The 23,277-nt window shown below is 45.5% G+C and overlaps 1 protein-coding gene across 2 annotated transcripts; it reads right to left on the bottom strand.

Annotated features, from left to right (window-relative positions):
* Positions 1 to 682: 682 nt before the first annotated feature.
* Positions 683 to 21,522, bottom strand: LOC131666043 (platelet glycoprotein V). 2 transcript variants are annotated; one of them, XM_058938374.1, is made up of 9 exons: positions 21,310 to 21,522; positions 7,381 to 7,647; positions 6,308 to 6,681; positions 5,555 to 5,916; positions 4,802 to 5,054; positions 4,409 to 4,720; positions 3,904 to 4,272; positions 2,725 to 3,154; positions 683 to 2,362 (listed from the first exon to the last, which is right to left on the bottom strand). In XM_058938374.1, the coding sequence occupies exons 2-9, from the start codon at positions 7,624 to 7,626 to the stop codon at positions 1,964 to 1,966; spliced, it is 2,745 nt and encodes a 914-aa protein (XP_058794357.1). In that variant the 5' UTR covers positions 7,627 to 7,647; positions 21,310 to 21,522; the 3' UTR covers positions 683 to 1,963. The 2 variants fall into 2 exon arrangements, with proteins under 2 accessions (XP_058794357.1, XP_058794359.1); XM_058938376.1 differs by having other exon boundaries at positions 2,746 to 3,154.
* Between the last annotated feature and the right edge of the window lie 1,755 nt (positions 21,523 to 23,277).

Below are 23,277 nucleotides of genomic sequence, written 5' to 3'. Positions count from 1 at the left end.
ATAATCAAACTACTTATCTGGAAATTATATTTTTTTATGAATATCGAAAGACTGCGGTAACAAACAGGCTACAGAGTTTGTTCATCAGAATTTGTCAGTGAAAAATCGTGGAGTTCAAGCACACAACTTCTTGCATTCTTTGCAGTGCAATTGTGAATAATTGTAAGATACCACTGGATGTTCGAAACAGCAATAAACAATTTTGTCCGTAACACCTGTACACATATAAAATACAGCCAATTTTTTAAATTTCGATGAAATAAGATTTATTCATAAAATATTCCGCCATAGTAGCTGGAAGCGTTTCACTTATAATTTAAAATAACAGAATTAGACGAAGAAAGCAATGAAACGTCAAATGGCTTTTAAAAACATTTATTTATTATTAATACGTTTCTCTCAAGTTATATACATTTGTAATCTTTAATAAGTAAGTTGTAAATGCTTAGTCGTAAGTTAAGTAAATAAATGTTTACGTAGAACTAACTTTCAGGATAAAAAAAATCCACATGATTGTATATTTTTAAGCGACGTACAACAGAATGTAATAATTATAGTTCATTTATAGGGTATGCATTGGCACAGGCAAAGAACAGAAGCATTTTTTTTTCAAATAAGTTACGTTTAAAAATTCCATGACAACTTTACAAAAATTTTATATTTACAGTGGAAAGCGTTTGAGCTAACGCTACAATATTTTTTCTCCCTCTTGTATACACGTAAAAGTTAATCAACTTAGGTTGGTTGAAATCTTCAAAATAATCATCGAGGTCTTTAAGTTCATCCTTTCGATTCATAATGAATGAATGACCAGGTAATCCAGGCAATCACATTATTATTTATGGACACAGCTTTTCTTAAATATTCGAAACAATACCAAACGATACGTTTCCCACTATAACCGCTTCTTTAAAGTTAAAGAAAAAATGTACTTTTAATATATACGCTTAACTACAGGTTTATATTATAAAAGAAGTTGTGAACTCTGAATAAAAATATCTCGTTTCTTCAACACATCTTTCATATCAACAATCTGCCCAGGACTATATTTCCACGAAAAATTGAAAAATATTATACAAATACTTGGAAAATTATTACGTTTTCTATGTATTTATCTTATCTGATAGAATGTATTAAGTTAACTAAAATACAAAGGTATTCTGCAAACATGGCGATCAGTGATAACTGCAGTAAAGCAAAAAAATATTTACGCGCTGTTCTCTCATCTTCGACGAAAGAATTGCAAGAGAACCGACGATAAATAAGATAAAAATATACTGAACTTTGCAACGATTAAAAAATAATTTGTTCGTTAATCATTTGCTATTATTAATTCATTTGTAAAAAAATCTTTAAAAGGAATGCACAATTTTATTCTAGAATTCGGAGATGCTAAAAAACCTCACGGAAAATAATTATTTCTACTTGAATTTGACGATTCGTGTTTTTAAAAAATAGCTCTTTCCACTATATTTAATACTATGTATTAAACTACGGCGTTCAAATTTCAAACAATTAATAACAATTACTAAAAATTCAATAGCGCAAAATAATCATTTTCCGTAAGAATATCATTAACAATAAAAGATACTTTGCAAAATACATTTTCTGTTCAAACATTACCCACCATCGACATTAATCAATAATTTTTCGAAATAATAGTTTATCGCTGCCAACGATCTAAACACGAAAATCTATTTTATCAAAGTAAGCTCATTTACCTCTTCAAGATTGTACAAGAGAATGAAAATATTACCCCTGACCCGCGGCGGAAACATTGCACCGAGCGACACTGGAATGAATCATACGTATAATTTACTAAAAAAACAATTTGAGCGAATTACTACATTAGTGATTCAACCAAATGCCTTTATCATAATTCTTTTTTCCACAAAATTTCAAACTCCCTTGGCATTTGATATCACTCGATCAATTGATAAAAGCTCGAAACAATCAATGGAAATTAAACGCTCTCGGGCACAATTTTGTCGTAGTGAAAGGTGCTGCTGGAATAAAAGCTGCTGCGTTTAGGCATATGTGGAGTGGCAAGTTCTTCTTGCAGTGGCTTGTATACGAGTCCACAGTTCTTATTGTCAATGAGACCAGGTCGCAGGATCATTGGAGTGCGAATGACAGGACCACGACCACGTCGTCTGGCTAAGCAAATGGCAAAGTGAGCGGCGAGGAGGAGGACTGCCAAAGTTACTAGAATGACAGTTATGACTGGCCATAAAGCATCGGTGTACCGCTCGCGGTAATGCAGATTTCCTATATTGGATTCTTCTTCGTATTCCTGATCTTGAGTGTTCCAGGCTGACTCGATTTCGTCTTTATTGCTGCTGTGCTCTTGACCGTAGTCAAGCTGTTCATCGAAATAAAGAGATTTATTATATTTTAACTGGTTACCGAAAAGTTGATTAGATATTTGAATGTGTTTCGATGACTATGAATAAAATCCCATTGTACAATAATAAATTTGACTTTAATTGATGAAAATATTTTTTAAGTGCACTGTATAGCACAATATTGGAGAAAATGATGAAATGTGAAAGAAAATGTGAGTTTATATGATACGTTTAATATGTTAATTAATTTTAATTATCGGTAATTGATTAACTATAAGCCAGATATCATTAGTCTTTGTTTTTCTTTAGAATCTATCATCATGAGTACGAAACATAATATTATAAAAGTCAATCGATTAACGACGCTCATGCAGTCTACCTTATGTTCGTTGACACTCACATCATCACTGAAATCAAACTTGATGAAAGGACCAGGTAATCCAGGCAATTCACCCTCGTTCGATTCTCGTCCAATAGCAGCAGCAATTTCTCCAGCTGACAACTTTTTCTTCGGTACTTTCTTGGGCACTGGTCTTGGTGGTGGACCACCTTCCCATGAGTCGCACAACTTCTTGCCAAGATCACTCCATTGACTAACTGGTTCACCGTCTAATGGCAAGTCGAAATCATCGCGGCTAGGGGGACGCATTGGTGTCACGCTATTGTCAGTCAACCATTGGATTGCTGCGCTCAAATCTTCGTCGCAACGAAGTGGATTGCGCGAGAGATCTAGACCCGAGAGATGTGGCATTGCGCGGAGCTCTTCAACTGTTACACGGGTCAACCGGTTTTTGTGTAGTGATAAGTACCTGTAAAAATACGAATACGAGGATCGTGATTTCTCGAAAGATGGTGGTGTTATTGTAACGTATTTTACACTGTAAGAGAGTCCTATCTAGTATAAGTGCATATACAAAGTTTCAAGTCAGTAAAATCATGAAAAAAATGAGTTTCGTGTGGTTATTATAGTACATTACGATACAAGTGCAGGAAAGTAGATTCTTGTCTCCTGTGGCGTTTACGCCCGAACGAAGCGAGGGTTGGGTTGGGTTGGGTTGGGTGGAAAGTTACATGAGACGAGAAACTCTTTGCCAAACATGTGCCGTGCTGTATTTTTTGATACGACGTGTGGAAAGTGCGATTTTCAACTCACGTTTTCGGTCGTCAATTCACGTTTGCGAGAAAGACGCACTTTACGCATGGAGTATCGAAAAACATTATATCCTACAGAAATGCAATCAAAGAAACTGAAATAAAGCTCAGGAAATATTATGGAGACTCTGCTCTATCGCATAATTTAAAAATGGTTTACTGAATTTTGTTGTGCCCGTAAGGGCACAAGTGATGCTGAGCATTCAGGCCGGCCACAAAGGGTGACTACTCAAGACATGATCGATAAAGTTCATAATATTGTACTCGTCGATCGTTGATTGAAAGTGCGTGAGATTACTGAGGCTCTTGTATCTTATTAGTTCAAGAAAGATTTAAGGAAGATGTATCAGTTTTACTTAAGACAAAACAATGAGCAATTTCAAATTAAATTAAAAATAATACTCACTTTAAGCTCTTGAAAGGCAGTCTAGCTTCGCTCCAGATACGTTGCATGTTGCAGCTGCTGATATCAAGACGCATGAGGTTGGGTGTCTTGAGGAAAGGTGTAACTCTCAAGCCCGTGACGAATGAGTTGACAGCTAGGTTCAATTTAGCAAGTGACGTAGCCCCTTTGAACATGTCATCATCGAGTCTGTCGAATTTATTACGGGATAGGTCGAGTTCGCGCAGAGATGATAACGAACGCATTAAATCCTTTGGCAATTGCGACAATTTATTTGCAGCAAGATTGAGTCTTGTCATTGCTGGCATAGCATCAAAGGTGCCTGATTCGATCATGTTCAAGCCACAGTCTTCGCATTCGAAGCGATAGATACTAGAAATAACGAGAAGGTTTTGTTAATTAGGTTGTTGATTAATAAACATTTTAATACGAATTTTAGAAAATTTTAGAATTAAATTTATTTAAAGTGATCAACATAAAACAAATTTTATATCTAAAATAAGTGTACCTGAATCTTTCAAATTCTTGAGCATTCGTCCTAAATACAGGCAAGGTCTCAAGGTTGGGATTCTGGCTGAGCAAAAGAACTTGAAGCCTAGAGTTGGCTCGGAAATGATGATCGCCAAGAGTAACCAAATTGTTATTACTGAGATCAAGATAAGTCATTTGATCGAGATCTGAGAATGCATGAGGATGAATGCGTTTTAAGGTATTGGAGTGCAAGTAGAGTTGCTCGAGATCAGGCACACCATTGAGATCGTCCTTAGCGATGTTTTTCAGACGATTCATCGATGCATCCAAGGTTGTCAATTTCAACGCTCTACAAATAACAAATATACATTAGTGTTCTATATTCAAGGTTACACGCCAAAAATGTTTTTTTTTTTTTGTGTTTGTATACCTGATGTTACTGAGTGTGGTGAGGCTGTTACCGGAGATGCGCAGCGACTGTAGATTCTTACCCTTGAACAAATCGACTGGTAGATCGGACAAAAGATTACGCGAGAGGTCGAGCTCGACAAGGGAGTCCAAGGGACTGAAGATGTCCCTTTCAATGTTATTCAGACGATTGTTGCGCAGGCTGATGTAGGCGAGATTTGTCATCTTGGTGAAGGCGCGTTTTGGTAGGCGCGTCAACTGGTTGCTCGAGAAATCTGTTTGCATAAAGAGACATGAATGAACTACTTTAATATACTTCCGTTTAGTTTGGCAAAAAATCTTTTTTTCATTTTTTCAGAACAGACTTCTCTACAAATCACAAAAATTATTACCTAGCCAACTTACTTCTTTTGTATCCCATGACAATGATAGCATGAACATTGAAATTAATCAGCAGATCAACATACTTTGTTATTTTTTCTTTTACAATATTTTTTATATCTCTATCTTTTACTTATGCAGCAGCGCGTCAACGCAAATAAAAAAGATAAAAGAACAAATACAGAACCAAAACCACATATATTTCTATAATGAAGCCATCAGGATCGTAAATAATAGAAATTTGTAAGTTACAAATGGCATTTTAATGATTGCAGCTCATTGTATTATTTCACTAGCTTGTAGATTAACTGCTTATCTTTTCACGTGCATGCAAGTTTAACTTTGATAATCGGCAGATTATTACAACTTTCTTGACTTTTTATCTAGAACTTACCGAGCTCAGTGACACTGGGAGCGTCCAGCAAGTAATCTCCACTATTTTTCCTATTAAATGTCAACTTCAATGGGTTACCAGCGACGGTTAACAGACTCAATTGTGAATTGTTTTGGAATGTATCAGGGTGAATGAATGTAAGCCCATTGTGGGTGAGATTGACGACAAAAAGTTCGCGAAGACCGTCAAAAGCTGTGCGATCGAGTTCGACGATCTTGGTGTCGACGATGCTGATAGATTCCAGTTGTCGAAGACCAAGTTTACGCAAAGCATGTGGACCAAGACGAATGTCACCGGCATTCTCGATCTTCAGATGCGCGATACCTGAGCCGAATCCTTGGTCTTCGAGCAGCTTGGTGCACCTGCACAAGAAAAAAGATATCCACAGTCTTTTTTGTATTCATACAATTTTGCTTTTTGACAATCAAGTCCAAATTATGAAACTCAATAATTATGTGAAACATAAGAAGGTGAAATTTATGATTTTATCAGTGTACAGCAAATAAACTAAAGGTATTCAACAGTTATTTTTTCGCTCTTGTTCCATGTGACGTCAATAAGACAGACGTAGTATTTTTATGTGACCATTAGATTCACTACAGAATAGTTATCAACAATCAAATACTTTTCGCGTAAAAGATACATCAGCAGATAACACATATAAAGGGGAAAACAACCGATAAGATAAAAGGCAACGTAGCGTAAGGTAAAAAAATCAAGTATTGGGCGTCGAAAGAATGCCTTTTTTCGTACCTAGCAGTAGTAGCAGCAGCGTACTGTCCAACACAGCGACAATAATCGGGACAACCAGAGACGACTTCTTCATCGTCGTTGATGACATCGTCGTCATCGTCGTCGTCATCGTCGTCATCGTCATCGTCGTCGTCATCGTCTTCCTCATCATCATCGTACTCATCATCGTCGTCATCAGCATCACCACCATCGACGTCCTCATTGTAAACTTCAGCTTTAAGTAATTCCGTCAAGGCTTTGGCGTCAGTGGTGTTGTAACTGCTGAATGCCGGTGCGAGGATGTTTGACGATTTGTGTAAGGAAAGTCGCAGTGGCATCGGTCGAGTTGTTTTCTTCGCTTGAGCCTTTATTACTTTCGCTAGTTCCTCTTGGAGCTGGAAACGGGCGATTTTATTTATGAGCAATATGTAGTTTCATATTCAATTTACAAAAGTTGTGAAATGTCTCGATTAATAGCGTATTTTCTTAAACTTCTTAAATTTCTTCATTGTTTTATGATATTATACGACTTTTATATTCTTTTCATAATTTATCATGCTTTGTTTCAATATATTATTATACTGCTCTTTTATTCCCATTTGTAAAAGTAATCGAGTGATTACCGACATTCCAATATTTTCCGACAGTATTTAATATGAAACATTTTCAATTATATCCAGCCAATGGAAGACGTCAGTTTAATAAACGTAATCAAGTCCTCGGACGATAAAATTACCATTGAGTGTTCGCCGCGCATGTATGCAGAAAGCAGACCATTCGCCCGAACCACTCGACATCCATTGACCGCTCGCATACGTGTGTGCGCATCAAAAATATTTTTTTAGACATAATAACATCCGAGATGACGGATAACGGTCCGTCACGCGGAACGGTTCCCGTCTGTTCCAGTTTGAAAGGAAACTTTGATTTCTTAGAATGTACGCGGTCACTTGACGCTTCTCAGCTATCTCGCGTGCCTTCTCTCGCAACGATCGATTGCGCCAATCGGAGAGCTAATTTTTGAAAGTGCAGCTGACCCTAGTAACTTCGTTTCTACTTTATGTGACGAGCAAACTGTACTCCCGGGTACGTACTTTTTCGTTATTCGAGTCCTCGTCCTCGGGGTGCATGTTCTCCACGAGAATGTCCTTGGAGTCGACGCTCCAGATCGACGACAACTCGGATTTGGTGGTGTAGACGTCGCGCGTGCTGCTCCTGGTGGTAGCGTCGGTGATCTTGGTTTGCGGGTCGGGCGTCGCTGTCGTGCTCATCGTCGGCACGCCGAGCGATCGGCTCACCGCCAACAGGACCAGCAGCCATGCTGCTGCTTGCCCCTTCATCCTCGCGATCCTCTGCTGCAACTGCAAGCACGGAATGCTGGTTGAACGGTCGGCGATCGTTAGTCTCCGAAATCTGTTTCCCGACACGAGACATCTCGCGATCGAAACGGCCGTGCTCGGTGATCGATCGAACTCGTCCGTCTGAGAGAAAAAGGATCGTTTGGAAACATCGAAAGTCACTCCAGGACGGAAGAAGCGCGCGCCAAGGAGCGCATTGAAATTCAGGGTATCGAGTAGCGCGGAGGTGGGGAAGGGGGAGGGGGGGGGGGGAGGCACAGGAAGTCGCGTCTCGTTCCGAACAAGCCCGAGAGTTTCACGTCTGTGCGTGTGCACGGCGGATAAAGGATAATGAGATCAATTAAAGCATCAGAGCACGAGCTTGCTGTCGATCATGCGACGTTTCTTTGGCTGCCGCCCTTGCCGGGGTTTCCTCTTTCCCGAACGACGAAAGTCCGGCTTCGCCGGCAATCGATCCTGTTGAGATTGCAGGCCTTCGGTGCCGAGCGCGCGCTTGGCGAAACGATTTCCGCGCACTCGTCGTCGAATAATCACGCTCGAAACGAAGCTTCGGAGCGCGCCCGAAGCGCAGCTGGCAACACAGCCTCGTCGTACCGCGCGCGATAAATCGCAACCCGGCCGAAAACCTCGTGTACTGGCGCGCGCGTGTACCGTTACGGAGAGACCCTCAATTACGTCCGCGGGAATAACGAACATCTCGCCGCTAAATCATTCTTCGGCGCGCGCGATGAGATATTACGCGCGCTCTCCATCGAGAGCTTATTTATTTCAGAAGCAGAGGAGTTAATGAACGGTCGCGTAGCGCAGCCTCGTCGCTGCGGTCGGACTCGATAGAGGCGATTATCCTCGGAGTTGGAGGGAGGCCCGTTCGAGCTGAACCGCCGGTCGCCGTGGGTGTATCGCTCGAAAAATTAACGCCGCTCGCGACGAAGAGGCAGCGAGACACAAACATATACACGCGTACAAGTCGCGAGATGCCGCTGCACGCCCGTCGCGCCGCTCATAGGCTGCCGAGCGACATGGATGCGCCTCGCTGCCTTTCAATTTTTATAAAAGGACACGGCATCGTCGCCGACGCAAATAGGCTTTGTTCGTTGTCGCCGTTGGGAGGGGGCATCGCTAGGATAGTCTCGTCTCGAGAGAACGCGCCTTTGCGAAACTCTTGCCGGACGGCGTTCGGGAATTGGTCTCGCCGAGCGTCGGAGCAGAAGTCGCGCGCCGGACGCGCGCATCTGAAATTCAAAGCACTGCCGCGTTTCCTTGGCTTCGCGCGCCGCCGAGTTGTTTTCTTTTGTGTTCTTGTTCTTTTTCCCGCTCCGTAGCTTTCCAGCGTATCTCTCCGCGCGCTTATCGCCACGCGCACTTCGCAGCTTCCGAGGACGGCGTTTTTTTTTTTTCTTCCTTCCTTTTTCTCGCTGGCTCCCTTTCGCGCGCGCGCATCGGTTTTAATTGCTTTGTTGATCTTTCGCGCTGATAAGACTAAAAAAGCAAGTCTCGCGGAGCGCGGTGGGGGAGTGGGGAAAGACGGAGTTGAGCTAGAAACCGGTTTTTACACTCGCGAGCTTTGCTGCTTCCTTTGGAGGCCCTTTGGAATTCCGGCTTGCATGGTTTTTTGTTCAATCGGATACTTTTCGGATAACGCGCTATTGACGAGTGCGCGCGCAGCGAGTTTCGATTATCTAACGCATTTCAATGATTCGGCATGGAAAATGCGAACGAGTTGCATAAATATTCAACGTTCCCTGGCGCAGTCGCGACGAATAAGATAAGAAAGCGCAAAAAACGAAATGAAAAAAAGAAAAAAAAAATAAATAAATAAATACGCAGTGTCGGAAGGGAAAAAAATTGTACACGCGAGGTTTGCACTTTCGCCAGGCGCAGCAGCCGCGGAAGAGTTCGTCGACCCTTCGCGGGTATAAGCTCGAAAATCCAACGGCGGTATATTCATGAGCGAGCGACGCCGCTGGCTGGTTTTGCAGACGCGAGGAATCGCGAGGCGTAGTGACATGTACTAATTGTACGTGCGCGTCTGTGGAGGCCCGATCCGCGAAAGAACGATAGGTAGAGCCGTAATTGCAAGATAAATGCGCCGCGTTCGGCACCAAGTCACTTCGTTAATTTAATGATTTAGCACGATTCGCGCTGACGCAAGGATCCAATGAGATGTTCAACGAGCACAATGACATCTTATCGCTCGAATATTAATCATTCTCTGGTCTTTTGTTGTCGATGCCGCGGCTCGAAGCGGAGTCGCGCGGAAGCCTTCGTTTCTCGAAAGACTGCACGAGATAAATGACCCCCCCCCCCGACAGGATACCGCGGGCCTCAAATTCGGGATTAGCCTCGCTCCTCGCTGTTTCGATAATTAACCGTGAAATCGTCGCGTATCGTTCACAGAATGCCTTGTCGATCGGCTCTCGAGTTATCGGAATTCTCATTGCATTGTCTACGATGTTTACGAATGGAAAAAGGTCGAGCGACGAACGAACCGTCGATCACACGCTGGTCAGTTTGCGGCGCAACGAGCAACCCAGAATTCCGATAGAATCTAATGCGAACGAAAATTGAAGAAAGCAACGAAACTTTTCCATCGGCACAATCTCCAACGAATCGAAATTAGCTGCGCGCGTCAACAGAAGAAGGTAACATCGCGCGTGCAGACGTGCTTCGCCTTTGCAACGCAAACACACGCGCACACGCACACGCGCGCGCGCGCGCACGCGGATGGTACAGGGGAAATTCGCCCGATGCATTCATCCTCTTTAAGCTTTCAGTGCGCGCGAGTTTGATATCCTCGCGGCTGCATTGTTATCGTTTGCCTTTTTCCGGCTTGTAAAGTCACGTATACCGTACGTTTTTTCTCCGACTCTCTTCGATCGAATCATCGTAGTCGCCGTTCTGCTCCCTTTTCCGGTTTAAAAGTCATGGAATGGAATGGTTAGATCGACCGAATGATTGTTTCTGGGTTGGGGAGACGAGCGTGACTTTTATTTTGGGGATTTGTTAAGCTAATGATGTGTATGCAGCTATCTACACTCGCGTTTGTTATACTGTCTGGCTCGGGAGGTTCTTTTCGAGTGCGTGCAGAGATCGAGGAATTCTGCTTTAAATTGACGTTCGACTTTCAACGTATAATCGTAATAAGATAGGAATGTTTTTAGTTGAGCGTCACGTTTCTGTATCGGAAAGTCAATAGTAAAGAAACGTCGAACGTTAACGAGCGCGTCGTGTATTAACTGTCGATTGTGGTTCGTGCTCACGGCAACTTTACCTGGCGCGACGAGTACGAAAAGACCATCCGACAAAGGCAGGAGGAGCGCGAGCCGATCGCCAAACCCAAACATCCGGCAAAAGGAGAGAAACGGAAAAGCGAACCGAGAAACAAGAGCAAGCGAAGGCAAGTTCCGCTCGCGCGGAAATCAATTCGAGGATACTCCCGAGCGAAGGACCATTTCTCGGACTATATGCGCCTGTGCGCAGACGTTGTTAGTGCTGATTTAAGAATCGAGGCCCGAGGTCGTCTCGGGCAAATCCAGTCTTCGTTATTGAAATGAGGAGCGCGAAATCGGTCGAACGTGGCAGGAAGGTATCGGTTTCCAAAAAAAGAGAGCAGCTACGGCGACCGCGGCCGAGTGACGAAAATCGCATTCGAGGCGAACGCGAGATCGGCCACTTTTTACCTCTTCGATTCACGCGTCGACGGTTCGCGCGTCTCGAAACCGTCCGACGCGATTAAGCGAAGCAAGTGGAAGAGCGGCGTCAAGTCGGATTAAGCGTTGAACGAAACGAGGGAGAGGAGGGACAGGGCATTGACGTATGAACAAAGAGCAAACGAAAAGCCACGGTGATTTAAAAAAAAAAAGGAAAGAAAAAACGAATCCAGATAATCGAATGAAATATGGCAATGCAATTATCGAATGCTCCCTCTTGCTTAAATCACACTCGTCTCGTCAAAATAATCGGCGCGATCTCGTTTAGTACCTCTCTATCATTACGGCGCGCCGGGCGCGCGTACAGCAAATTAAAAATCCGCGTTCTCTCGCGGTGCACGGAGCGCGGGGAGAAAAGTGAGCCGCTGCCGCTCGCCCGGAGGAGAAAAAGGCCGCGCCGAGCGGATTTCTCGCACAATGTCGGGGGAGAAGAAGAGGAGAGAGAAAGAAGAATGAGTGGACCAGCTGGCTTGCTTCTCTCTCTCTCTCTCTCTCTCTCTCTCTCTCTCTCTCTCTCTCTCTCTCTCTCTCTCTCTCTCTCTCTTTGTTCCGACCCGCGTTTGTAGGTAGAGCTAAGGTTACCTGCCAAGCAAAAGCTTTTGCTAAGCAGGTGGTCCCCCTTTGGGTTGTGTGTTGCTGTGTACACCCTAACTGCGTGTGTCGCGTACGGAACGACACAATACACGCACACACACGGACACGAGTGTGGGTTAAGTAGGTATCGATGCGTAAAGCGATGGATATATCTATATGTATAGCTTCTTTTCTCTTCGCGACCAGTCTTTCGTACGCGAGGGTACATGGAGTTTTTTCTTTCTGAGAGCGAGGCAGAATGTTGACTTTTGGAGTGGATTTAAGAAAATGTGAGGGACAGCTAGATTTGAAAAATGTTGAACTTTCAATTACGGTTCCCTGGAAATATTAGTCTCACTGGTTCAGAATTTTCTACGTCACGAGTGAAACTGTTCGTTTCGGCATTCGAATGAGTTGTAAAAATCGAATGGAAGTCTCGAAAGTTGAAGAAGCTGGAAAGGGAACCAAAAGACTTACGTCAAAGCTGATTTTCGTCAAAGTTTGTAGTCCCGAATTCCTTAAGTATTGGAGAGCAGCTAAAAGCTTACCATCGCAGAGATGAGCATGACCATGGGAAAAACACTACGCGCACGATTATATCTACCACGAAGAATGAATTTTCATCGGTCACCTTTTAAGGATACATTTTCTTCAAACAGCGGCGCCTCCTTTTTTTCTTTTGAGTTATGGCCAAAAAAAATGGGAGAGGATCTCTTGAATAGAAGCCGATCGTACACTCGATTTTAAAGAAGGGATCTGAACTTATGTAAGAATTTAAATTGGGATTAAGGATAAACGATGCGAATTGAGGAGTTAAGAAGTGCGTGTCGTTAGTGCTGATGAAGAGTTTAGAATATGCTAAGCCACCTGGCTATTCTGCATAAAACATGACAGAGAAATCGTTGCCTTACGCGAGTCAACGGGTAATTATATAGCAGTTAGTATTTTATCGCCTCGGCATGGATAGGCTTCAACGGAAGCAAGGCCAATGCAGCTTTACGACTAGAAGCATCAAAGCTTTACAACTCGACGAAAAATCCAGGGTGAAAGAGAGCAAAGAAAATGCAGCATGGCCGTTTTGAAAAGCATAAAACAAAAAAAAAAAAAGAAAAAAAAAACGAAGAAGACATTCCAGCGACGTCGACGAGCGTGTTTAAGCTTCGCAAACCCGCGAGGCTTCTCTTCTGCTCCTGCTTACGCAAGCAAACGACGACGGCGCGAATGCAATTAACGCGCGTAATTTTCGCGAAAGTCGCGATTGCGCGGCAGCTCGCGAGCTCGTTCGCCGGACGAAAAGGAGCAGGTGCCAGTCGAACGATACTCGGCTCTCGACCGATCCCAAGCGATGGTTACGCCCGAGGATCGTTTCAGGAAAGAGAAGAGAAAGACCAACTGCGCCTCGGAACAATGCAGCGAAACGCGCTTGGAAGGGTTCCGATCCTTATTACACAATAAAACTCAAGCATCGCGCGCGCGTTCGCTCGTAGAGGCCGCGTAATAAAGCTATGGATCGTTCGACTCTTTCTTTAGCGATGCATGCACATCCACGCTCTTGGCAGCGTCTCCCCTCCCCCGCCCCCCTTGTCGCGCGGTCGCACGCCTGCAATTCTCCTCGAACCAGTCCGCCTATATTCGCCGGCACGCGATAAAAAGAACAACAAGTCGTCGATCACCGCGAACTTCACTCTCGATCAATGCGCATTAATCCGTTCCCGCGCTCGCGTAAATCTACATACAGCGCTTGTAGGCCACGGCGCAGATCGCGACGCTTCGCTAAAGTAGGCCGCCGATGATCGATTCGGAAGAATAACGCTCCGAACGACGGGACGTCTGTCTCGCTCCCAAGGTCGCGCGTCGCATCGCCAGTCCGCAAAATGCCGCTTACAGCGACCCGCGGACGCACTGCGCGCTCCTCGCGTTCGCCGCTGCCCGTTGCTCGTCCCCCATCGCGCTCCTCCAGTGACCGCGCGCGCGACCGCGAAGGTGCGCGGCTACGAGGCAGAACGCGAGCGCGCCCGGCTTTTCGATAATCCTTGGATTGCGCCGAGAGGAAAAAAGCTTTCGCGGTCGGTGGTATTTTTAAAATACATCGCGGGAAAACCTCACGGCCGAATGCTATCCCGAAGGCTATCGTTTCGCGCCGCCCGAGCGCTGAAATTTTCTCGGCTCACCTGTAACGGAAAGAATGGAAAAAGGAAAAAAAAGACACGCTAAAGAAACGATTAAGATTCTTTAGTTCACGCGTACGTGTGCACATGCAAATTTTTGAAATTAAGTTCGCACGCGTGAAAAAAAATTCGAATTCGGACAAAAGTACACGCTCGCTTGTTTCTTCCTTCTTTTTGGCGGCAGCATACAAGTGTATCTAGGATCGTGGTTGCAGGCGTAAAGCACGATTGGTCGTGAGACTGGTCTGCTGCCCCCCCCCCCCCCCCCAACCTTTCTCTTCTTTTCTCTTTTTTCAACCATGAAACTCGATCCCGCTGCTGCTGCTCTTTGTTTATCGAACTTGGGGATTATCTCATTGAAAGAGACGTTTTTGTGCGTAATGAGCAATTTTTTGGTGCGGAGGTGGGAGAACACAAAAGAGAAGACGAGGAGAGTCGTCGCGGCTTTGAACGCGAAACAACGATCGTTTTTTTTTCTTCTTCTTTTTTTCGAAAAATACAGCGCGACGACAAGATCTTTTTTGCGTGCTCCTCGAAATCCGAAGCGTGACGTAACTCCTTTTGATTGGCCTTCGAAGAGTCAATTCCGATTTTCGAATTCAATCTTGCGAACACAGATTGGCCACCTTTTTTAAAAGAAGCGTGAAGAAAATAAAATAAAACACTACCAGCACTGTTGCGCCGAAAAAATTACGCCGTTACGTCAGCCGCTCGTCGTTGTCGCCGCACCGACAGCACACGCTTTCCTCCCGCGCGCGTGCATGCATGTGCACGCGTGTATATATATGGGCGTGACCGGTTCTGGAATGCCTTTTGCACACATTATGATAGCGGCGTATTAACGCTGTTTTATGACCGAATCAATGAAATTCTCCTTTCGCGTTGACAATGCTTGCTGTAATTGGCCAATTATCGCGATGACGTCGTCACTGCTGAAGTACGCCTTTTCATTTTTGTTGGCGACATCGTGCTTGAACGACGAAATTAGATACACTTTTTTCATCGTTCCTGAAACACAGTGTGCTTCAAAGCTACTTGTCGAAACCGCGAAAAAAATACTTCGTGAATCACTAGTTATTCGATGAAACGTGCACGCGACAATGAAAAAGACATACAACTGACGCTCGGCATTCGACCTATACTCAAGTGAAAATATAAACTGAGAAGAGACCACACGGACGCCAAATTATACTTTGTTGCACCTTTACTAGTTATCGGCAAATCAATATTGTATTTTTGGCCAATGACGCACGCAACGTATATTATCGATCTCGATTTTTTTTTTAATTGCGCGTGCCTTTCCGTTGACTAATTCGCTTGCGTTCGATATGGAATTTAAGCGCGAGTTATCGGCTCGATTAGAAGCTCTAGCCAGGAACCGTAGATTATTTGAGGAACTGAGTCCCGTCATATTTGTATTTCGAGATAAAATGTACGTGATATCCGGAAAGTGGAACGTGAATTATTACCGAAACTTTAGTTGCTGCAGACTCGTATGGCTCCTCGGTTTTTTTTTTTTTCGAGAGCTAATTCACGACGTCCCGCGAAAGAAAAATATTTTTTTTGGAATGCTACATTTGTTATGTGAACGGAACGAGAAAAGAAGAAGTAAGATCGTCTCTCTTGACATAATTGATTCATCGCAACAATAAGGAAAAAGGTGTCTTTCACGAATTGCAAAAGACATAATGTTTTCCTTGAGTGATCGGGCGACAGTGCGCGCAACAATTTACCGGAATTATTCCCCCTGTAAAAATGAGCGTCGCGTTTCCACCCTCCCACAGCGAGAGAGTCGGGGAAAAAAAAGGGCGGGGGGCACCACGGGCGCAGCGAGGAAAAATAGAACGCGCGTGCGGCGTGCGAGCCTCCTAATAAATTCCACGGCGTGGTCGACGTCGCGTTGTCGAGAATTCCGGGATACTCCGCTATTGTAAGGCGCACTTGAAAAGACCGGGTGCCCATTGAAGGATTCCGAGCTGCAGGGGGAAGAGGAAGAATCTGGTTGGTCGTGCAGGCGCGGATCTGGGACGATCGCCCGTTAATTGCGCAAGCATAGGCGGCAAAGTTTTCCGCGCCGGGGACTTTCCGCGGCTTCGTTACGGAACTTGGCGCTATGCGTAAAAGCTCGGTGATCGGCGACTTTCACTCGCGGAGGAGGCTTTCGGAATAAATTAGCATGGCGCTTCGAGGCTGCGGGTATTTATGGACGAGCTAGCTGTGACATCGATTCCGCGCTGAGCGACGTCGACTCGCGACGCGGCTCCCGCGTGTCCAGTTTTTTTCCGATAAAAGGCAAGTGGGAACGAATGCGAGGTGGTGCACTGGCTTTACGCAGTAGAGAAAAAAATAACCGGTCGCGCGCGTGTATCCCTAAATTCAAGAATTCAACTAGCGCGGTAATAACCATTCTCAGAGGAACGTCAGCAAAGAACGTGCGTCGTATCGCATCGGAAGAAAAAGTCAAAGTGAGAATCGAAGCATCCCAAAACCCCAAAGGCAACATCGCAGTAGATAGTCGGAAGCTTCGGAATCGTCGAACGTCCCGAAAAAAGGCCTTTCTCTCTCTCACGCTCGTCTCTCTCTCCCTCTCTCTTTTGGTTCGTCAGCCATCTGGCGTTTGCTCTCGCGTGCTGCAGCAGCAGCAGCAGCAGCAGCAGCAGCAGCAGTCAACGGCAGCGCGAGGGGAAACCCGATAGACGATCGCGAGTAAAACGAGTCCGTGCAGCTTCTGCCTGCACGTATATACAAGTCATATTGAAAATCGATTTCGCGCCGCGAGCGATAATATCGGGTGTCGCGCTGAGGAAACCGTGATCGACGTTAAAGCTTTTGCTTTCCCGAGCGAGCAACAGAGAGAGAGAGAGAGAGAGAGAGAGAGAGAGAGAGAGAGAGAGAGAGAGAGAGAGAGAGAAAGAGAGAGGAAGTCGCTCGTTACCGCGGCGGCGGCTAGCTGCTGCTTTACGTTCGGGACGAGAGGATGCACGCGCGCGCGCGTGCAATTTGGCATCTGGCGCGCGAATCGTTTCGTTTCCCGTAATTGCGCGAGTATCGGGCGTCGCGAGAGAGGTTTGGACTCGATACCTTCGACGGACGCGGGCAGAGGTGCTCGCACGCATCGAAACGACGTTCGCGAGGAAAGCTAGGAAGAGGGAATGGAAAGGTAAAGGCGCAGGGCAGCTTCGCTCTCGTTCGGGAAGCTCGTGTCAGCGATAGACCGTTAAAAAAGCATCTATTATTCGAGTGGAACGCATATCCGCGAGAGAGATGAATGAACCTCCAGACGCGACGATGGATGAGGCGTCGGAAAGGAGAGAAGCCACTGCACTCGAGATAATCATTTAACGATCGCTTCCTCCGGTGCGAAGGAAAGCACAAAGGAGAGAGGCTTCTTTTTCGCGACCTCATCGTCGAGCATCTGGCCTGTCCATATTAGCTTTTCGGCGAATGATCCGATAATAACGAGCGCGCGATGGGGCGTATTGCCTCGCGAGCATAGCTTTTTAGTTGAGTTAATTGGTCAATTAGTATGGCGAAAGATTGCCCCTCCCCCCACCTGGGTTACGAGCTCGCCCAGTCGATGCAATGCGAGGCGAGACGAGGGATGACTCACAATGTAATTTAACGAGACCCAAGTACTCCTCGCCGACCGAGAGAAGTTCCCGAGAGAAAGAGAGAGAGAGAGAGAGAGAGAGAGCGACGGGTCCTCCTCCGAAAAACTGACGTTCGCGTGCGCGCGTCGCCCCCGAATACTCGACACGAGTGTTTAACGTCTGTTCGCCGCTGCGACAAAAAGTGAGAGCGAGCGAGACCGCGCATCCTGTCAATTTGCGGTCGGTTTCTGTCTCGGTCCACCGTGCCACCAGACAAACCGCACCTAACGCACAATGCGTTTCCTCGCGCGCGGAGAGAAGCCGCCGCTGCTGTCGCCGCCGCCGCCGCCGCCGCGAGTTCGCTCGACAGCGCCTCGATTATTGCCGTTGGAGAGCAGCTTGCGGACCCGACTGGCGCAAGCGACCGTCACGTTGCATAATGTAATTGCCGCCGCGAGAGTCCATCACGCGGTCGCGCGCGCTCTCGTCGCTGTGACACGCCACCGCGGCCGCGCCATTTTCAGGGAACGTCACGCAGCTGGATTAACGAGCTCCCAAACAAACGTAATGACTTTTCACAATGCCTCTTCCCTCAAGGCCCGTGGCGTGAAACTCGAAGGACGACGAATTCAAAGGGAAAGCCCGTCGCGACGGGAGGTCTCCTTTTCGTGTTTTTCGACTCTTCTTTCTTCGGGCTAGTAAATTGCCGACTTGTCACAACTCGAGTCAACGCCGGCGTTCCTATACACACACAGCTTGGATTTTGCACGCGTCCTCCCTGCTTCTTTTTCACTCGAGTCATCGCTGGAATTTGTGCCCCTTCCAGACGCATTTTGGGTGGCATCAGCCGGGCTAACCTCGGCTGTCGCGAAGCGACTTCGACGCTGCGTCGCGCGACGGTACACCGCGATTCGGCGCGTTCGCGGTCGCTGCAGATCGCAGAGTAACGTCGCGTCTCGATGAAAGAAATTGGCGCGTACAAAGGCCTGGCATGAAAGGCTTGCGACCGGAAGCCCTCGGAATTCTGGCCTCGCCATCCGCGGAGCCCGCATAACTCGGGCTCCCCCATAAAAGCGCACCGATTTCCACGAATCGTCCGAAAGCCCTTTTGCCCGCGGCTCCCGACAGCCGTCGGAAAAAACGTTCGCCCGGCCGGCCGCGCGCCTCCTCATTTTTCCAGGATGAGCCGGCGAAAATGCGCGACGGACGACGCGCTTCCACCGAAATGGCAATCCCCGACTCGTCGCGCGCCGTGCAATCACGCTCGCGCGCGCGCGCGCGAGGCAGCGCAATTTTGGACGACGTGGGCCGTCGCGCGCTAATCGACGATGACGCGCGATTCGGAGATGGGCGTGCGCCATTAGAAGCGCCTTCTGTCGCGCGAGCAGGCTGCGACAAGACAATGGCGATACTCCGAGGGAACGCAACCACTCGACCCCGATATTGCTTATTCAGATATTAGCCAGAGCCGCGTGCAACAACACCCACCGCGAGCCTCGTTCAAACGGTACACACGCCGTCCTTTCCATGTTTTCTTTTCTTTTCTTTCCTTCGCTTTTCTCCCGCCCGCCAAAGATCTCGACTTTCTATCTGCCCCCCCCCCCCGCCGAGTGTTATATACGTATGTATACACAGCGAGGCATATAATGCACGAGGAATTATTCATTGCAATACCCCTCCGCTTATCGATCTGCAATTTGTCGACGGGCACACTCGCCCATCGACCGGTTCTGGTTCTCTTGCCTTCCTTTTTCGCGAGGCTCGCGCGCCTGACTCATCGAGTCCGTCAATTTCAACGCCAAAAAAGCATTGTGCGCGTACCTTTCAGCGCGCTGCGACGAATAAAAAGTTCCGTCTCGTCGAAATCCAAACTAAATCGACCAAACTGTCGATGGGTACGCGCGAGCGCTTCGCGCATTGAAAATTCTCGCCGCGGCGGGAGGAGGGGGTGGGGGCAGCCAGGCTGTGAAACGAGCTGCCCGCCATTCGATTATTTATTTACGCCGGTCCAGCTGGTCTATCGTTCACGGCCGGTCGATTGTTCGTCTTGTAAAATATGATATTTATAGACGACGTCCGCGCACACGTACCGTCCGAAGAAGCAAGGGAAGCTGTAAACATTTTATCGATGCGCGCGCGATGCGTACATTCTAATCGCGGCGATCGTTCATCATCATCATCATCATAATCACCATTCCTCGAACGTTCGAGCGCCGATTCCTACTGGCGCAACTTTAGCTCCGTTGCGCGCGTCTGTTACTTAACAATGATGCCGTCGTGATTTGTTGAACGGCGGCATGCAGGTTTAACAAGCGTATATTTAGCGCCGCGCATCACGCCGATGAAAAATATTCGTTCAATGACTCTTGCGCGTCGGCCTATCGCGGCCCGCGCGCCTTATCGTTTTTATCTTTTCTGCGAGAGAAAACTTGGGTTATTCCCCCATGTCACTTTTGCCTCCGCTAATATTGGAGAAGAAGCTACATGCGATTTGCTGTTTATTTAGCGCCGAAGATTGCACGCGCGATAAATCAACAACCGCGAGATGTACTCGAACGTTTCCGGCTCGAAATCATGACGATCGTCGCGCCGCCGACGCCGCACGCGAGAAAAATCACGTATCGTGCCTATCTCGGCGTCGCGATCCGGCAAACTGATTATCAGCGTCGCGCCGTGTACGTAATTCGTTTTTTCGAGCACATAACTTGCGCGTTTTCACGACGCTGAGGCATTCATCTTCATAAATTACCTTGGAGAGCGGTGCTGTATGTCATCGAAAATAACACGATGTATGCAGGTGCAATGCATTTTGAATTAACGATCTTGTTAGATCTCTACTCGAGCGAATGATTAATTAGTCATCTTTCTACGTTACTTCGTTTTGTTTTTTGAGAGTGTGAGAGAGAGAAAGAGAGAACGCGATAAGCGTTGCACGCGAATTTGATTAATAAATCATCGTACGCCGCGCGTGACTCAGGAAATATAATCCCTCGTGTACACGCATACGCACACCTGGAGAATTCAGTACACGCATAAAAAATGCAGCTCGTCCTCTTCGTCGCTTATCTGTCTTTGGCATTACAATGCACCTCGATAAAATTCGCCGACACTGTGTGTTCTTCGAGCGATTGTGAAAAAGAACACAAAGTTGAGTACAAGAACGAAAATAAAAAAAAGAACGGTAACGCGCCATCCGCACGTATACGCATAAAAAACCTTTCTTTCAATTAAACTTTCCTGCGTTGCGCTTTCGCCTCTCTCGTCCCAGATTCTCTCACTTCGTATGTCTGTACCTACTGTATGCACAAGTAGACAATCAGACAAATTTCTACAGAGTGCGTGATGCCATGACATCCTTTTTTTGTTTCGTTGCGCATGCATGCTTCATACACATGTCGGGCGCGTTATGCAAACGAATGTTAAAATACACCGAAAAAAAAAATTTGGGAGTGTACATACAGGCGTGCATGCACGGCCATCTTCCTTCTCTCACACATACACATGCGCACCGCACACTCGTCCTACACGCGAGGAGGCGAAGGCGATTAACGGTCTCGGGAATCGGCGATCAGTGCGCCTGCGCACACGCGTTCCCTTTGTGTTTTCGCACATACACAAACTCACCTGTACTGCAAGGTCTCGATACAAGAATCTTCGATGACACCCACGCGCAAAAACTCACTGTGTATTTGCACTTGATACGAGCGTTTTGTACGTACGGGCCGCAAGGAATTAAAAAATATATATATAACCGAGGAAGGGGAAAAGATACGTGAATTAACGACTGCGCTCCGTACGCGCGGCGCTCGTCGGGAGACTCGTTTGAAACTGGCTAAGCGAGAATTCCGAGGGCCGCGCCGCCGCCGCCAACGTGAGCAAGAGAAACGCAAGGGGTCCAAGTAGTGGGGATCGCCGGGGCCGCTCTCCAGTCTGTATCTCGAGGTGTGTTATAGGTGTGGATATTTTATAGAGTGGGGAGAATGCGTCAACTATGTATGTGTATGTACCAGCCACGGAAAGGTGCATAGTCTACGAGAACGAGAGAGAGAGAGGATTATATGGAGTTTTTTGACGTCGAGAGAGTTTTATTTTGACGGCTGCTTCTGCGCTGCCTGCCAGCACATACGCGCTGCATGATGATTACGGGGCTTTACAGTCATGCGCGGCAAAGTAGTGTGCACACCGATTTTCTTTGCAAATCATCAGGCGGCTTGTAAATAAGTAATGCTTACATGTTTATGGAGAGCCTTAAATTATTTTTTGGTTTTACTATCCTTTATGTAGAGGTATCTTTCCGGTGGTTTATTGAAAATTAAAATGAATGACAAGGAAAGAACAAAAATAGCAGATGGAAAGTAATTTTTTATGGAATCGTTTACGAATTGTTTTGTTTGAAGAACGAATTTATGCATGTTTTTATACCTCTAAATACCAAGGTTTTGATAAACTCAAACTTATTTTTAACTCTTTATCAATGTGGCCTACTTTGTTTAAAACGAAACACTCAAGTTTTTTAATTCTAAATGCACTCCTATCTATGTTAGTATGATCAACAGGTAAGCATAGCGATGACATCTATAACTTTATCTGCAAATTAGTTTATGCATATCCTGATGCAATACCGTTTTTTAGAATAATATTTTAAGAATATCATTTAAAGATTCGTGAAAGATTCATAACTATGTTACGTGTGATCCTGCAAAGGATTAGCATTTATTAAATTATTAATTGAACAAAGCTACTATTGCAGATAGACTACTCTTTGAAACAATGCATGTTATCAACTTAAGGTTTGCACTGCAAAGAAAAATTCTTTGATTGCTGATTAAAGTACTTCAAATGGAAATTAAATATCAACGCAGAATAATTTTTGTAAATGTGTAATTGAAAAAGTAGTTTTAAATGGAAGCTAATTCAATTTAAAAGGCTTCTGCCGAAAAAGAAGATTTCTGCACAGCACGCATGTGTGTGTACCGCATAATGTAGCCATGTGCCGCTCAAAAGGAGACTTCATTTACCAACTTTCTTGTTGGTAAGCTATTTCTTAATGGCAAGGGATCTACATCAAAATGATGGCACTTTCTATATAAAAAATAAACTGATTTACAATGTTAGAATTATAAAAATTATGGAAAAAGTTTATTGTATATTGCCGAAATATATTTGCAATCTTGCATATCTCAGGTCAGGAAAACATTTGAAATCGCATGAAAGAAACGCCTTGATATATGATCGAATTTACTGCATGGATTATCAGATAAATATTAAGCTTACAATGTTACTGGAAAAGCGATAAATTCTGTGTAGTCAAATTCTAATGCGTGAAATAAAATAAAACATATGTAATAAGATTGTATAAAGCTTAGCAGAGGTCATCATGGAATATTCTCACAAAACTCATTGCGACACCTAGCTAAATGAAATTTGTCAGCTACTAAATATAGCTTTCTAATGGGGAATAATTTTTCTTTTGTATGGTCGCATCGTCACTATCCGGTACTTCCATCGTAAATCATTTAAAGCTTGCGTCGAAGTCAAAATCTGATTTCCGAGAAAACCAGACAGCTCATAAGTAAATGTTGTTATAACGGT

Source organism: Phymastichus coffea, unplaced genomic scaffold (genome assembly GCF_024137745.1).
Source record: "Phymastichus coffea isolate CEN01 unplaced genomic scaffold, Cenicafe_Pcof_1.1 PCOF00056, whole genome shotgun sequence".
In the NCBI taxonomy this organism is placed as follows: domain Eukaryota; kingdom Metazoa; phylum Arthropoda; class Insecta; order Hymenoptera; family Eulophidae; genus Phymastichus; species Phymastichus coffea.
The sequence above is the reverse complement of the archived record's forward strand: the minus strand, read 5'-3'. Positions and strand labels throughout refer to the sequence as shown.